A 16,686-nucleotide genomic window follows, 5' to 3' on the forward strand; every position below is an offset into this window, starting at 1 on the left:
CTTTTGACTTGAGTTTCCAGTTGGAGGTGGTCCTTGTGACCTTCTTCAGGGTGTTGAGGTTCATAACGTGCTGTGTTTGCATAGCCATCATTTTTTTTACTCCTAACAAATCTTCACATTGGATTTTTAAAATATATATAGACAGTACGGTAATAAAGTGATTCCTATAGCTTTTATACTTAGCTATAGGAAAAGTGAAGTATCATTAACGGAGTGTAATAAAATGCTGTTGTGTTAGGGCCTATTAGTGTGAGCAAAAAAAGGTGAAATGTTTTTTTTGTATTTTCATAAAGTCAAGTGTAACTTTCTTGAATTTTCTATTTTTTTTTTATTCTTTGGAAACTAGAGCATGCCTTATTATTGTGAAGTTTTACATAAATTTATTACTACTTTTACTAAAGTTGTACATGCTTAACACTATCTCTGGTAAGCATGCTTTTTAAGAAATTAAGTTCTTCCTAGTTGTCCTTGCTGTCTTTTCATTTCCCAGAGCTTGATATTATTTTACTATTTTTCAATTGCAAGCATGATAAAACAAACCTTATACAATACATTCTTATATTAATTATATAATGTAAATAAAATATGCATATAGGTAAAAGCTTTAATACAGTCTCTGAATTTTGAAGTACTGTTTACTTATTTTCTTAATGGCTGGTGAGTAGCTATTGGAAAGAACAGTACAGCCAGCCTCTCTCTCCTGTGATCTGTTTTTGTATGCGTTGTTCAATCTCACAGCCTTCTGAGGAGATCATCTTAAAACTCCTTTGGAAATCACCGTGTGGTGGTGTTTGTTTCCCTGTTTAAACTATGAGCATCACCTTTTTTTCCTTCTGGTCTGAGAATATATCCTCATACCATGTTCTCTGAGTTTAAGTATGGCACCTGGGAACTCAGAGTGCGTAACCGCAGTGTCGGCGCGTCAGGCTGCTCACGCTGCAGTCGGTCAGAGCATCAGCACCTGCTGTGCAATATTCAGTATGTCAGGCAGAAATGTATAGCGTACGATAGTAATGACATATGGAGAATATCCTTGTCACTGCCTACTCAGCAATACGTCTTGTATTTTGACAGGTTATATATGACACAGCCGCTATTGTTTAGTGAGCTTTTTTGATAACTGTCTTAACTGGAAGAATCGTCCTCCCAAGGTTTGCAATTCGTATGCTTGCGCTCTATTGCACAAAAGCTGTGCAACTGTGCTTTGTGTCATAAAATGTGATTGTCGAGGTTTTTCATTTTGCAAAAAGTTTGAGTGCATGGATATGTTGTAGCCTACCATTATAAAGTTGTAATGAATAAATTGCAGAGGATTGGGTCGTGTCCCCCCCAGCACTGCTTATTGATTTCCTTCAAGATAAGTCCATTAATAGGAGTTTGTTCCTTTTGGCAGTTTTCGGATGGTTCTTCGGCCCAGGAAGTGCAACCTTTGCCTCTTCGTCCATAATTGGGAATTTGCATACAAATTTGGAGGATATTGCACAATTTTGATTGTAGGAAAATCCTTACGCAGACTTAAACCATATTCTTTAAGATTCAGCTAAAAAATCCTGATACTAATAAATCCTAAACTGGACTCAGCGTGTGCTGATCTGAAGCTGCAGTTAGTCTTGTTAACAGAAATCGTTCCTCTTTTGGTGAGGCTTCCACTGTCTGTGTCCCATAATTTCTGCGTGGTCTCTAACCGTACTGTGATTCAGAGGTGTAAGAGGGCATGTGCTGTGTGTTGTATTCTGAATCAAACCGTCAGTTCATTCAACCTCTTCCCTGACCTGTAGTAGGAAACTATTCGTTCTCTATAGAGAAGTTTTTATTACAAGGCTGCTAGGGACTGTATTTGGTGTATTACAGTCAATAAGAGGACATAGAGGAGGGAATAAATACCAATACGTTTACTGCAGTTCTGAAATGATTCCATAAGTGTTCAGCTATCACAAAGGAAATGAGGGGTGGCAATTAGTTTATGTACCCATTGTTAACAAGTAATGAATTATTTCATTACTGATGTCCAGGTTCTATCCTATCTGTAGGAGCAACAGGGCAGAAAAACAAGTAGCATCTAAGGTGAGGCTATACCTTGCTATGCCTGAATATCTTATTAACATCGGGTACACCCAGCTGCTACAGCAGCTCACACCAGGTCGTGACAACATACTAGTTAGATTCTTGAGAAGAAAGACTTTTTTACTGTCTATGTTAGGCCCTGTATCAGGGCCAAGGATGGAGCTGGGCTGATTCTACCAGAAGTGGAGTCTCCTGGCACGTATACTTTCCTCTGGATAAGCCATTTTGCCTGTGTAGTGTCTGCTGATGCAGTGTCTGTAACATGTGTAGCTTTGAAAAAGTTAAACACAAAGTATTATTTTTTTATGTAAAAAAACCCCAAACAAACCAGCAAACCCAAAAAACAAAACTCCAAACAACCCAAACCAAACAAACCCCACCAAAAAGCCAGAAAACCCACAATGCAAGTAATCCACATGTTTGAGGACTTAAATATAGCTGATAAAAAATGGTCCTTCAGGGTAACTGGACATTTTAAAAACCGTGTGTGTTTGCAGTTACTGCTGCACTGCCATGGAGTTTAGAAGATGCGCCTATGATTCCTCTCTCTGCAAGTCTGCTCTGATCTTATCTGGACAGATTCACCCTTTACTTATTTTTCCCCAAGGCTTTACACGTGTCTTTGATCCAAGTATGTGATCTATTAATGTGAATGAGTATTGTGTGTGTTGTCTTTATCCTGCTATTGAAAATGACATTGTTTATGAAAACACATAGTGTTCCATGTTTATAGCTCGCTCTCACGTTATAGACTTGGCATGCATCCGCCTCATTGTCTTGGCAAGACAAGAATTAAACAAGAATGCCTGTGCCCCATTGGGGAAAAGGATACATTAATTATTGTAGACATTGATTACAGCAATTAAGCTTTTTTTTTAAAAGAAAAAAGTTTGAGAACAGAGCAGGAAAGACTAACATCTTCCATTCTACGTGCTTGTGCTAACCCAATATTTTCTTGCTTTATTTTGAATATAGTGTAGGGGAAAAGCCCTCTTTCATATTCAAATAACATTATTCTCTCTTCAAATGAGTTGTGTATATAGCATGGTGGAAGAAACTATATTCTTAAATGCGCTCACTTTACTTTTTTCATCCTTTTTCTTCTCTCCTCCTCCCCTTCCTCAATTGTCAAGAGAAAAAATTAGGTACCTTTTGGGAACTAATAGCAGTCTTGCTCTATAAGCGTTTTCTAGATTCAGAAAACCTTAGGAAACTGTCACGTTCAAGTTACCTTAGAATACATTATCTGGGCTTTATATTGGCAGTGGTTTCTGTCTAAGGTTAAATACTCCTAGCAGTTCTTGGTTTTTACTAACAGGAGCTACATTGTGTTACTCATGGGGGATTCTATATAAAGGCAACCAAGTTTCTGTGATAAAAAACTGATTTCCTTTAGAATGTGCAGTTCACTAGGTGACAATTTTTAATGTGTTCTTAATAAACCGATTGTGGAAAGAAATAATTTTGCTGTATTGTGAATATTCCCTCTGGTGTGCTTCTTAAAACTGAGTTCTGGATTTAAGAACAAACTTGGGTTCGACAGAGTAACACTGCCATAATGTGGCTATAATGTTGTGTTTATTGCAGGACGTATTTATTTGAAAAATACAAAATAAACAAGCATTTGGGTAATCATTGTGCTGCAATGCCCTAATGCCTATCAGGTAACGCAGAGGGAAAAACTATGCCTGCTCTTAGGCCATTCAGCACTATAAACCCCTACACTTCTTTGTGTTGTAGGTTTCTCTTTATAATTTTATTTTGAAAGCAGAAAAAATCCTAATGAGCCAAGAGATTTATCTTCCATTTTTTTTGTATTATATGACAACTTCAAATGGTTTAATAAGCTTTTTCCTCAGTAAGTCTTGCAAGTCCTTTGTTACGGTTGCTTTTACAAAATACAGTGCTAATGTAAAATACCACCGATTTTATTGCTTAGAATAGTTGCATTTTAAAAATTATTTTTAATCATCCCATGCATTTTGTCACATTGTGTATGATTAGAGAATAGTTTCTGCTCACTTAGAATGCATTTTGGAAACTCATGAATTCTTACTTGTCATTGAAATGTGTAAAACCTCTTCAGTAAGTAAATGTATATTCATGAAAAAATAGTGTGTAGATTTAATTGCCTAAGAGCAGCAGTGATGTGTACTGTAGGCTGCATTCATTTGACAGATCACAATTTAGAATATTGTTCAGTGTATGTTAGACAAATGGAACTGTGTTTTCTATCTGTCTCTGCTTATTCTTCACTTGGGATTAAAAACAGGGGTGAGGAAATATGCAGAGTGCAGGGAATTTTGGGAGGAGACTTGAGCTGTGGACCAGTTAGAAGTCACTAGTGATCAGTTCAACTGTTAGTAATAACACCACTTAATATGAACTTAGGTAAGTAGTAAAGTGAGGCTTCATGTGCTCAATATTAGCATATTCCTACAATACCAACATCTTATTTAATTTATCCAATTGTTATTAGTTATTTGTTTTATATATAAAAGGCTTAGCATCACCATTTTCTCTGGTGATAATCCCAAATGCCTTCTAATTCAGGAAAGAATGCTATCTTAAACAGGTAAAATTTCTCTTCTAGTGTTTGTTCCTTAATTAAAATATCAATTGTCTAGATCAACGTGTTTAAATCTATGCTTTCTTTTGGTATCTGAAAATCCAGAAAACCTTTGGTACGCTTCTTTTCAGGAACAGAGTGTGAAGACCTCATAGAAGAGTTGCTGTGTTGCCTCATCCAGCTCATTGTTGAAATTCCCCTCTTGTAAGTTGGCTTTTTTCTCTTCTTTTCTTTTTTTTTCAGCCTCCTTGTATAAACTGAGCATTTGAGAGAATATAAAACTTAGAGTGATGGGGTTATGATGTGTAAATACTCGTATTTGAATGTTCCCTGTGATGGTGCAGTACTGATAAGGATAATGATAACCTGCTGCCAGCACCAGCACTGAATATTCCGTTGGAAGAAGTACATGATCAGCATCTCACACCCAGTTCAAACGGTCAACAGAAGTTATCCTATTTTATTTTGTAGGAGCTTTGGTGTTTGTTTCAGGTACCTCTGTCAGCACACAGACAGTTACCGCTAACTTTTGGCTAGAAATGGTTGTGCTAATTCTACAGGGAATACATTGGAGCTGTCACTTTGTCTCTGGGGGATGCAGCAAGGTGCAGACAAAAGTTCCTCTTCTGCAGTTGTGTGGGTTTTTGAACTGCGTGTGCATTAAGTCATATGACTTATTTATACTAATTTCTGAGATACCAGCAACTTGATGTCCGGAGAAGAGATGAGCGATGACTAAGTGGAATGTTTCTGTAGGTCTCCAGATTTGTTTACATGGCTTTTTCCATGCATCTGCTGTATTTGAGATATGTTGATTCCACATCTCACTGGGATGTGTGTCATGAAGCATACTTAAGTATTATATGAGGGAGAACTTACTTTGTTCTTTGGAAATAAAAACGTTTTTCCACACCTGTCCTGATAAGTTTTAACTTCTTTTTTCTTCAAGATAGTGTTAGCAGTATCTTTTGTGTTAAACTGCATTGTAGTCTGTGCTTAAAATGTAGTGCCCCAATTAAAGCATCACAGCTTTGAGAGAGCCTTCCAGTACCTGAAGGGGCCTACAGGAAAGCTGGAGAGGGGCTTTTTCAAAGGACATGTAGTGATAGGACAAGGGGTGATGGCTTTAAACTGAACGAGGGTAGATTTAGATTAGATATAAGGAAGAAATCCTTCACTGTGAGGGTGGTGAGGCACTGGAACAGGTTGCCCAGGGAAGCTGTGGCTGCCCCCCGCCTGGAAGTGTTCAAGGCCAGGCTGGACGGGGCTTTGAGCAACCTGGTCTAGTTGAAGATGTCCCTGCCCATGGCAGGGGGGTTGGAACTAGATGATCTTTAAGGTCCCTTCCAACCCAAACCATTCTGTGATTCTATGATACAGCTCTGCTGCTGATTTAGTTTTTGTACTTCGGATTGTTCTTTTGGTTGGAAAGCTGACAAAGATGCAATAGTTCTTGAAACATTGCTCTCATTAAATACAACTCTGTCAGCATTACATGAGGGTTTGGGTAGGTAGTGTGTAATGAATTAGTGATATGATTTAGAGTGTCATTCTGCAAAGCTTGTCAGGACTTCCTGGAACAGATACACTTTTTGTTTGGAGCAGATTAGAGGAAGTACAAAGGGGTGAAAGGACTGCGGTATATGGGCAACTTCATAAATCCTGCAGGGTTTTATTTTTCTTTCTTGGAAGTCCCAATGTGTGTGTGGAGTCCAATATCATTTATTCTGTCTTTCTGGCAGAAAAAATTTTACAGGCATGATTGTTCTTAACCCTTTTCAACAACTGAACCTGTCAGCATCTCCATTTCTGTGTGAATGTGGTTGCTCGGAATGGAAGTAGCTGTTGAAAGCACTTAGTTTTACTATATAATATAGTGATAATAATGGCATATTAAAAAAGTAGTAGTTACAAAGCCTGTCTACAATCTTTAATGTTCAGCTACATCAAAAACATACTCTTCATAAGAGATAGATGTGGAAGGTTTTGGTTTTTTTTTTTTGTCAAGTAAGTTTTCTTAGCTAAATTTTTCCTGAAATAGCACGCTACTGAATTGTTAGTAAGATATTAACACTTACAAAAGTGTATGTTATTGTCTTGTTTACCAGTATAATGTGTTTAACACTGTGATAATGCCTTAACTAATGATTTTATCCCCGTATCATCGAAGGGGAGGTAGGGTAGGGGAAAGGAGATACAGAAAAACTTGCCTTCTCTAATACACAGTCCAACTCCATTCTTCATAAAGATGTTATAAGGCTGAGACATTTTTGCTTACTGTAATATTAATTTTTGGGGGGGAGAATGATCAGGATTATTTTAGTAGTGAGTTTACTTTTTACTTCCCTCCCTCTCCCTCATCAGATTTACACTATAAATTCTTTCCCTACTTTGTATCAAGGGAGTAGTTAATTTCTGTCTTTAGCTGGAATAAAGCAAGAAAATTACAGGCCTAGTATGTGAATTTTGGGAAGGAATAGATTGTCTGAGTGGAATACATGGAATACTCAAACTTGTAATGATTTTTGTAGCAGGACTTAGGATCACTTGCTAGAGGATAGGCAGCTCTGGCAGCTTACAGTGGCGCTGCTAACAGAGTATCTGTCTGTAAAGCTGCTATTAGAGATGAATTTTTGTTGTGACAGACCATTAAAATCTCCATGCTGAGCCTGTCTTTGAAGCGTCGTCATTCAGAATAGCAAAGTTTTTGTTAGGAGCATTCAATAGCCTTAACAGAGGATTGTCACAATTACTGTGTCCCTTGGGTTCTGTAGATGCAGTTTCATGAAGGAGTGGATACAGCTGGCAGCTGCTGTCTAAATATATTGCTTCTCTACACCCCAGTTTAAGCTGCTTTTTTTTTCTCCTTCTCTGAAATACTAAGATTATTTTTAAAGCATGGAAGACCATCTCTACGTCCAGAATGCAGGAGCAGAGGTAGCTGTGCAACAGTCCTGCACTCTTTGCTTTTGAAATTGTTCTAAAAGTCATGTCAGGTGCTTTTTGGTGAAAGCGGTACACTTCAGAGGTACTATAATTTTTTTCTCCTCTCTATGTATAATTTCAGATGTGCTGTCTTAACGGTTTTTTTGCAAATGTGTTACTGAAAAGTGGAGAGCATTGCTGGATGAAGCTGTGTAGATTCTGTTACGGAGTAGTGAGAAATATTTTATTATTCTTCACAGTTGAGTATCACGTTGTGAAGATATATATGTAAGAAGTCAGGGTCTGTTGGGAGGAGAGCTTAGGACACCTGTGTGTGGTATTTTGCAGGCAGGTATGTAATCTTAACCCATGTTCCAGCCTGACCAAGAGCAAGCATAAGACTTTGGGCTTGGCACGGGCACCGAGTTCATGAAGGCGGCTCAAGTCTTTCCTGAGCACAGGCAGAGGTTGCTCACCTCTGGGCTTGCTCTACTCGAAGCCTTGGCAGAATGAGCTCATGTCTGCCTACAGGATAACCTACAGACATACTTGGAAAATGCAGGTGGGCAGTCTAGCTCAAAATTAATAAGGAAAGGTGTAAGATGGGGAAGATGACAAATGGTAAGTCTGCAACCCACCTCTCCATATCCCTCACTATGAAATATAACTGAAGGACCAAAATGCGTTGATTTTTGGTGGGAAAGGCTGCAGAGAGATACAGCAGAGCATACCTGGGAGTGTCTCAGAATTGTCTACGAAGAATTTAAGAAACTGTTTCTCAAAGTTAGTTTGTACTGGGAAAGGCAAATGCGCTTTAAGGCAGTTAACACTCAGCATAGCTAAAACAGGTCGTAGTTGGGACCATGGGACTCTGCAGCATTGTGGCTCTGTGTCTGAGAGTTATTAAAAAGATCTTGAATTACCCTTTTTGAAAAATGGGCTCTGCTGCATTGTACAAAATGCCAAGGAAAAAGATTTCACATATTAACATTTAATTTTAAGAAATTTTATCCCAACTACAGCATTATTGCTTTTCAAGAATTAGACTTGTGCAATCCCTTATAATACTTGTGTTACGGTGTGTTGATGTTTGATTTATGGCTCCCTTGGGTATGTTATGGATACTCTGCTTTTTCTTTGGTTTTGTTAATGTTAGCACTCAAGAGTGTACATTAATGATTAAAACTGCATAGTCAGCAAAAAGGTGCAACTTCAGTATTTAATTGTATGACTTTTATGTAGAAACCATTGCTAACATTTTGTTGCAAGATAGAGCTCCCAAAGCTTAAAATTCTAAAGGCTTCTTTCAGCAGCTTGTTAAGAGCTGGTATACATAACTGCACATCTGTTTGTTATCAGTACATTTTCACTTCATTAAAAACTATAAATGCACGTGGAGGACAAATGAAATACCGCGATCTAGTTAAATCACTGTTAAGTAGCACCCTGTGGTGCCAGTGGAAGTTGTTAGTTGATATTGCTATTACATTCCATTATTTTCTGTAGTTACAATTGGTTTAGGTTGCAATGTTAGTTATTTCCCAATTTAAATGTTAACAATGTTTTGACTCATTTAAGGATGCTCGCTGCGTTTCCTGGGAGCTTAAAAGTTGACTGTAGAAGGAAGAAGGGCGACATAATTGATTATAAAGCTCTGCGGAATCATTGCTGTGTAGGAACAATGCCACGTACAGATGATGAGAAATGCTTAGGCTTTTTTCCTTGCTAATTGTGAGTAGTGAAGAAGTTAACTGTTTTCTCTCCTATTTCAGGAGTGTTCTATTTTAATTTTTTTGTTACTTTCAAAACAATAGGTCAGAATAGTGCTTTTTAGAAAAGAACTATTCACGGAACTTTTATCAAGATTGTAGTAGCTCCAGTATTTGAAGAGCTATTTGACTTCAGCATTTTTGGCAACTTTGCCTAATCATCAAAGGGAAACTTTCATCTGTTGAAGCTTAGGTTGAAGCTAGCAAAAATGTCCAAACTGAAAGAGATTTGTATTGCTGCACTTTGAAGATCCTCAAAGTTTAATTCAAATTATTGTGCTCTGTGTAGAAGGGAACTGATGAGTATAAAGGGAGTTTTATTTGCTGCTGCACCTTGTGGTGGTGCAGCAAATAAATATATATTTATTTGGAAGATTTTCTTCATCACTCTTACATCCTTTTCTCTTTTCTGATGGCAGATATGTGGCCTCTTAAGTGTCGAAAGGTCCTGAGCAGGAGAACCTTTATCTGTATCACATTCTTCTTTCTGTTCTAATTCTATTCTAATTTAGTTTTCATTTTAGACTTAGATCGGTGTTGCTCAATGACCTGTCTTTTCACTAGGCTAACTTTAACTTAGATTCAACTCGTACCAAACTTTCAAATCACAGAGCACAGTATCAGAGGTCTGTACTGTTTCTCATACATCATGCTGTATATTCAAGCTCCTAATAATCTGCTTCCTCTGTTACGGTTTTCAGTCCTGTCTTCACAAAAGATACCGGATACATCTTGAAAAACACCCGCTTGCTAGTATTTGGGTTTGGTCGATTGGACTCTGTGATCTTAGAGGTCTTTTCCAACCTGAATGATTCTATGGTCTCTGGTCTGGGCAGCAAAGACAGCTAGGCACTGAAGTCAGGCATATCTTTTTGGCCCCTTAAGAGTTTGCAGATTGTTTCAAATCGGTGACAGCGACTAGGGTGACAGCCATAAGCCTTTTTTCTCCATTGCCTAGACAAGCATGAGACCCAAAAAGATTATTGCTGCCACCACATCAAGACGGCTCTGCCTTGAAACCAGCACGTTTGAGAAGTGGTGCTACAGAGAGACTGTGGAGCAGGTCTGCCTTTCATGCAGGCTGCACAGCTGGAACACAGGACGTGATTCCTGTCGTCTGGCCCTGTCCAGATCTCTGCAATGGTCTACAGTAGCTTTCTGAGCACCTGGGTCATCTTCTCTGTGGCTGCCTTTTCCCTGGGGGTTGAAAGCTACACAAGCTCAGTCATTTGAGCTGTCCATTTTTATGGGTATTTGGACTGCTCTCTCGTGTTCTGTTGTTCGAAAGGTAAGGTCTTTCACGTAGATTTAGTGGGTATTGCTAACAAGACTTGTTGATGTGAAAGGTAAATACAGAAGAATATGGATTCTCTGTGCAACATTTAAAAGTCCTAGACTCTTTCTAAAATGTTTTTAATCTGTAGAGGGAGGAACTGAATGCCAGTGAGGTGAAAAGGTACACAGCCACGTAGTCTCAGATGGTTTAGGAACAGGTCTGGGAATAAAGGGTCTTGAATCCAACTATCATTTTAATCCTTTAGATACTCCCTCTAGAGTATTTCCATCTTTGGTTGTTTTCTCACTCTCGTTCTGTCTCCCAGTCAAGAATACCCAGTGCGGGGGAGATGCAGTAGGAAATGTCAGAAATGCTCTCTGCTTCCAGTTGGTGTTTCTTGAGTGCCCCTTTGGGACATCTCCCAAATGTTTGGAGTCAGCTGTAATAAGCATAGTACATTATCGGCTGCCACGGTGCGTATTTGCCATCAGTGGGTGTAAAATTAGGCGTGATTCCAAGAGGAAAGATTATGTTCGCTTTGAGTTGTTGTACTTGTATCCTGAGACTGATAACCAGCTATTCTACTTGCTTTTCACTTTTCAAAACTGATCCTATTCTCTGTGGTGACTCCTCTTTCACCTTTCTGGTGGGCCCTCAGGAAGCAGGGAAATGAAACCTGGTTCCTGTATGATTTGAGAGTTTTTGTATGAATCAGCCCTTTTGGCAACTCTCCTTAAATTAGAAAATGAGTTACCTTTTAACCTTTTAATACTCGGAGCAGACAGCTCTGGCTGGGTGAAAGTTCAGGAAAATATTTAAGCAGGGAGGGGGCTTGGTGTAGTGGTGTGAGTTGAAATTCAGAGTTTTGTTTCTGACTGTTCAGGCAGTTTGCTCTTTACGTGTGAAATCATTTAAGAGCTCTCAGCGTCTGTGTGCTAGGATATAGAAATAGCTGCATTTCATTGAGCAATTAAAGTGTTTACAATGCCTGCAGAGCGGTAATTGGAGTTCCTAGCTGAGATTTTCCTATGTATTGCCTCTATGCTTCATCTTGGTTCCTCTTTCACAGACCTCTCTCTTGCAGGCAGGGAACAAAGCTGAATGATGTGGTGAGCACAGAAAGCAGCTGTGAACGGTGCTTGGCATTGGAGAGAGGCCAGCAGCAGCAGGATGGTGACACATAGGTAGATTGTTGAAGGTCTTGGTAGTTGACGCTGATAGAAGGTCATCCGCATGGCTTTGAGTGGAAAAAAGCAGATGCCAGGATACTGGGGAGTTGAGGTTTTAGCAGGCCCATAGTTCTTGTTCTGTGGGGGGCGATTGCATCATTTGGAAACAGGAGTTACCCTCGTACCACTCCCCTTACCAGCTTAGATACGTAAGCTGCTGGTAGCATCAGACTCCTGCTCCTATTGCTTTTACTTGAGTCTGCAAGAGTAGGCAAGAGTATTTTGGTTTTTGTATTTTCCCCACAGGCTACGATTGACAGATGACCTTGCTATTATGATCTTGACGTTTTGGTCTGCTTCAGACTCCAGCATTTTCTTTGTAGCTCAGAAGAGATCTACTTCAAAACCTAGTGGTGTGTCATGGTGTGGCATCTGTTTGCTATGTGGTACCACTTAGCGTGAGCACTTGTCTGTGGGTGCAGGTAACGGCAAGCATTCAAGCTATTGCAGTTGGAAGAGTTATTGCTCAGGCAGGTTGCCTTAACTGGCTGTTTGTGTGTGCTCTTTTCCTGTTTCTACCACAAAGAAGATCTTTTATTTTTGTTAGAGAGGACTGTTTTGACCATAGGCGCCTCTTTCAGACATTTGGAACTTTAAGTGCAGTATCAGCATTGTCATATATTTGAAATGAGTGTCTGTTAAAAGGGTGAGTCTGTTAAAAGGGTAAGGTGAAATCTTGGTCCAGTTCAAGCAGACAAAACCTTGCGAGGGTGTGATACGCAGATAGATGGTCTGGTGTGGTTCTCCAGCCTCGAACGCCTGCAGGTTGATAGCTCCGATGGAGTTTACAAGTCTGCCACCGCAATTAATAAATAAAATAAATCAATAAAAATGTATGTTCTTGATGGAAGACCCGAAGAGAAGTGATATCCTTTCCAGTTTGTATCCTGGAAGAATTTGTTTCTCTAGCAATTTCTTCTAAAGCAGTACTTCTTTAAAGTCTAAATGCAGTGCTGCTTTAAAGCAGTACTCCCGGGGCCATAGGTCTCTCAAAGAGGAGATAGTAGATCTCTGCTATCTACCTTACAAAAGGGATTAAGATGGAAAGTGTTGCTGACTTCTTAGAATTTTTGTCATTTGATTTTAATGAGTTGTTGTCTAAAGATTGCTATAATGCAAATTGTACACGGTTGTTTAATTTAAAAGCATTCGTTGAAATGATCTGGTATCATTGCTTTTGGAAGGAATCCATTGACGTATCAACTGTTTCTCATTGAAATGTAGATACTAAAACGCATGTTAAATGCATGCACATATTTGTTATGCTAGCATCTAGGAATCTTGCATTTTGGAGCTCAAGTCATCATTCTCTGAAGAATTCATAATTTAAGATAATCACGGATACATAGGATATGTCTTTGCTTTAGAGACTAAATGTGCATATATAAGGTTGGTTGCCAGAAGTCAGTTTTAACTTGGGTGTCACATGCAAGACCCCGGGGCCATAGTCTCTCAAAGAGGAGATAGATCTCTGCTATCTACCTTACAAAAGGGATTAAGATGGAAAGCGTTGCTGACTTCTTAGAATTTTTGTCATTTGATTTTAATGAGTTGTTGTCTAAAGATTGCTATAATGCAAATTGTACACGGTTGTTTAATTTAAAAGCATTCGTTGAAATGATCTGGTATCATTGCTTTTGGAAGGAATCCATTGACGTATCAACTGTTTCTCATTGAAATGTAGATACTAAAACGCATGTTAAATGCATGCACATATTTGTTATGCTAGCATCTAGGAATCTTGCATTTTGGAGCTCAAGTCATCATTCTCTGAAGAATTCATAATTTAAGATAATCACGGATACATAGGATATGTCTTTGCTTTAGAGACTAAATGTGCATATATAAGGTTGGTTGCCAGAAGTCAGTTTTAACTTGGGTGTCACATGCAAGGCCCTGGACCTGTTCCATCTGGTTAAAGAAACAGGCGCTTGCTTTGTGTCACGGCGTAAGAAATGTGATACCGAGGAGGGCAGCTACCAGTAATAAGGAAAGAACCTGAATGCGGGAGAGAAATGATTGCCATGATTTCTAGAGTTCAGTCAATGCCAGATTGTTCCCCCGTGAAAGAAGTACGTCTTAAGAGGGACAAAAGAATAATACCTGTTAGCTTGTCTACCTGATACAGGAACATATCCTCCAGTGGGAAGGAGAGAGGAAAAAAGAGGGAAAAATTAAGTGAGAATAACTATTGAAATCCCCAAATGAGAAAATCCAGAGGGAGAAAAGAAAAAAAGACCTGTGTATGCTTTGGTACATTGCTCTATGAAGCCCATTTACTTGAGCTTTATCTGAGTTCAGCGGATTTTTTTTCGTCTGTTTTATAGGACACTTGGAAAGGGGGGGGAAAAAAAGCCACAGAAACTCAAAACATCATGCAGTTCTGGTTTTCTGAAATAAATAGCTAAATAATTTTGACATGTAATTGATACATGAGTTCATTATTTCTAGTTTCCTCCTTATCTGCAAGCAAACAGTTTTCAGAGGAAGTTGGAGATCAGCATAAATTCCATGTAAAGTCATTCTATATGACCGATAGCTTTGAATAAAAAAAAAAAAAATATCAAAAACAAAACCCCCTATTCTATAGTCTCTCAGTATAAATAAACAGTATTTTCTTTGAAGTTAAAAGAGGTTCCTGGTAGTTCTTGTGACCCTTTAGAAATGCTTGAGTTTCAGAAAACTGTACATTTGACCCTTGGTGGAGAAAATAATTTTGCTCTGAAGCTTTATCCTTGTGCTGATAAATTAAGGGTGACTGTAGCTGAGGGGTTACCTCAGATATCAGGACTCTGGTTGTGTTTATGTCAGAGCAGATTTAATTTGAACAGATTCTACAGGTTGAGTGGAATGTTTCTGCAGTTAAATGTGCCCTAACTGGGTTTCGAATAGAAAGAAAATGAGAATAACTCGCTAACTGGAGCTGCATGAATTTAGCTTGCTTTCTATTTTTTCTCGTTCAGAGTTATATAAGGGTATTGAAAGCAGATTCCCCGCCCCCCCCCAAAAAAAAAAAATTACTTAATACATTACAGTAACCTCTTTGTTTATTTCTTTACACTGAATCTTATAAAAATAGAAAAGAATTTTGTAACGTCTCCTCCGATTTGCTATTCCACTTGTATGGTTTGTCAGAAAAATAAGTAAATGAATGATTCAGATGGAGAAAAAGACTCTGAAAGTTGTTTCCTCTCAGCAAAGTGACCCAGCTGTTCTGGATGCTGTAGCATGTCACGAAGCCAGCCTTTTCATTCATCAACTCAGGGTTGGAGACATTATTCTTGTCTTCTCAGCCTTGGTAATGATAAGCTTCTGATTATTTTTTTTTTCTGTAGCTAAAAATTATTTTTTCCAAGCTTGTTTTTATTTTGATAGAAAAACATTTCTTAATTTCTTTTTTTTTTGCTGGTGGCTAAACTTCTAATAATCAGTACATACGGGTCTTCCCTGCTTTGCTTGGGGTGGACGTGGGTAGTTGATTGCAAAGCATCACGGTTTTGGAGAGGGAGTGGGAGCCGTTCCTAGCTCAGCCTTGCTTCTGGCTGAGATGAATTTGCAGTGGAGCCAGATCGCAGTGTAACCTCTGGCCTGATCAGCATTTACACTGGCTAACTTCCTCAGTAGTGGGCAAAAAGTCAGGTAACTCACGAAAACTAAAAGTAATTAAACTGTACTTGATGATTTTAAGGAAGAATGTTATTTAAGCAGTACATCTCTTCCTGATGTATAACTTAAAATGTTACGGATTCAAATACTTAAATGATGTGAGAGAAGAAAAAAAAACAGTGAGCTTGCATAACCTTCACTTTCAAAAACATTTTTGTATCGGAGGTAGTGCGGTTGTGTGGACTGCAATCCAGGAAATTGTGATTCCAGTTTGCTCTTGACTTTGAGCAAATAACTGGCACGCGCATTGCTCAAACTCTGGCCTAGAGCTACTGCAGAAGAGCCGAACTTCAGCTGTCTATACACAGTGATGCGCGAAACTCTTCTTCCTCGTGTTTTACAGCAATGCATGTTATTTGCAGCATTTCTAGCAGCACACTTGAGAATATTGAAGGAATTGAGCGTGCTAAAAATCAGACTGACTTCTTCTAAATGAAATCCTCTTCATTTTGGTGAGGACCACACCAGTTCTGATCCTGAGGCTAATGAAGAGTTTTACTCCAGCCAGTCTTTTCTGTGGTTAGCTTATTTTGTTTCAAGAGATTGCACTGTAGTTTTCAAGTCGTCATTATTTGAAAGAGCACTTAGTTGTATGTTTATACTTGTTTTAACTGTTAAGAATAAGATTTTTTTGGAAGGTGACTTTGTAACAAAGAAGAACTTAGCATCACTGCTTAAGCACACATTGATGCTGATTTTTTTTAAAATTTTATTTTAAATAGAGATACTATAAAACCTTTGAATTTGACAAGGATAAATAGATTTTGAATTTCCAGTAGGTCCCAGGTCAAAAAACCTTGATAATTGATGCTGGACACCTGTTATAGCTTAACAATATTGGATTGTGAAGCATACTGTGGAAATTAAATAGTAACAGTGGGGAAAACATTAAAAGTACTTAATAACAATCTTTCTAATGGATTACAGGATGGTACTGTTGCACCGAAAGAAGTATCTCCTTGCTTTTGGAGGAGGTAAAAATGGTCTTGGGTTGAAAGCAAGAATGATACTGGTTCACGTCCAAGTTATTTCATTGTGTGTTAAAAGGTTTCTTGTAGTCTGCAATTTATTACTGATTAAGGAGGCAAATGCCATTTTTCTCCCTCTTTTAAAAATAAGATATGTAACAAGCTCATTATAGGCAGAGGTGGGAACAGAAAGCACAAGATATCCCAAACAGTGGAGATC

At 38.6% G+C, this 16,686-nt stretch overlaps 1 protein-coding gene across 2 annotated transcripts in view; it reads left to right on the top strand.

The window, feature by feature from the left end:
- The window catches only part of DYM (dymeclin), a 218,972-nt gene that overhangs the window by 19,297 nt on the left and 182,989 nt on the right, over positions 1-16,686 (top strand). For both annotated transcript variants that reach the window (XM_009273826.2, XM_009273825.2), the window contains one exon: positions 4,765-4,837. In XM_009273826.2, coding sequence (XP_009272101.1) covers positions 4,765-4,837 — 73 coding nt within the window. The remainder of the gene's footprint in view (positions 1-4,764; positions 4,838-16,686) is intronic.

Source organism: Aptenodytes forsteri, unplaced genomic scaffold (assembly GCF_000699145.1).
Source record: "Aptenodytes forsteri isolate BGI_AS27 unplaced genomic scaffold, ASM69914v1 Scaffold31, whole genome shotgun sequence".
Classification (NCBI taxonomy): domain Eukaryota; kingdom Metazoa; phylum Chordata; class Aves; order Sphenisciformes; family Spheniscidae; genus Aptenodytes; species Aptenodytes forsteri.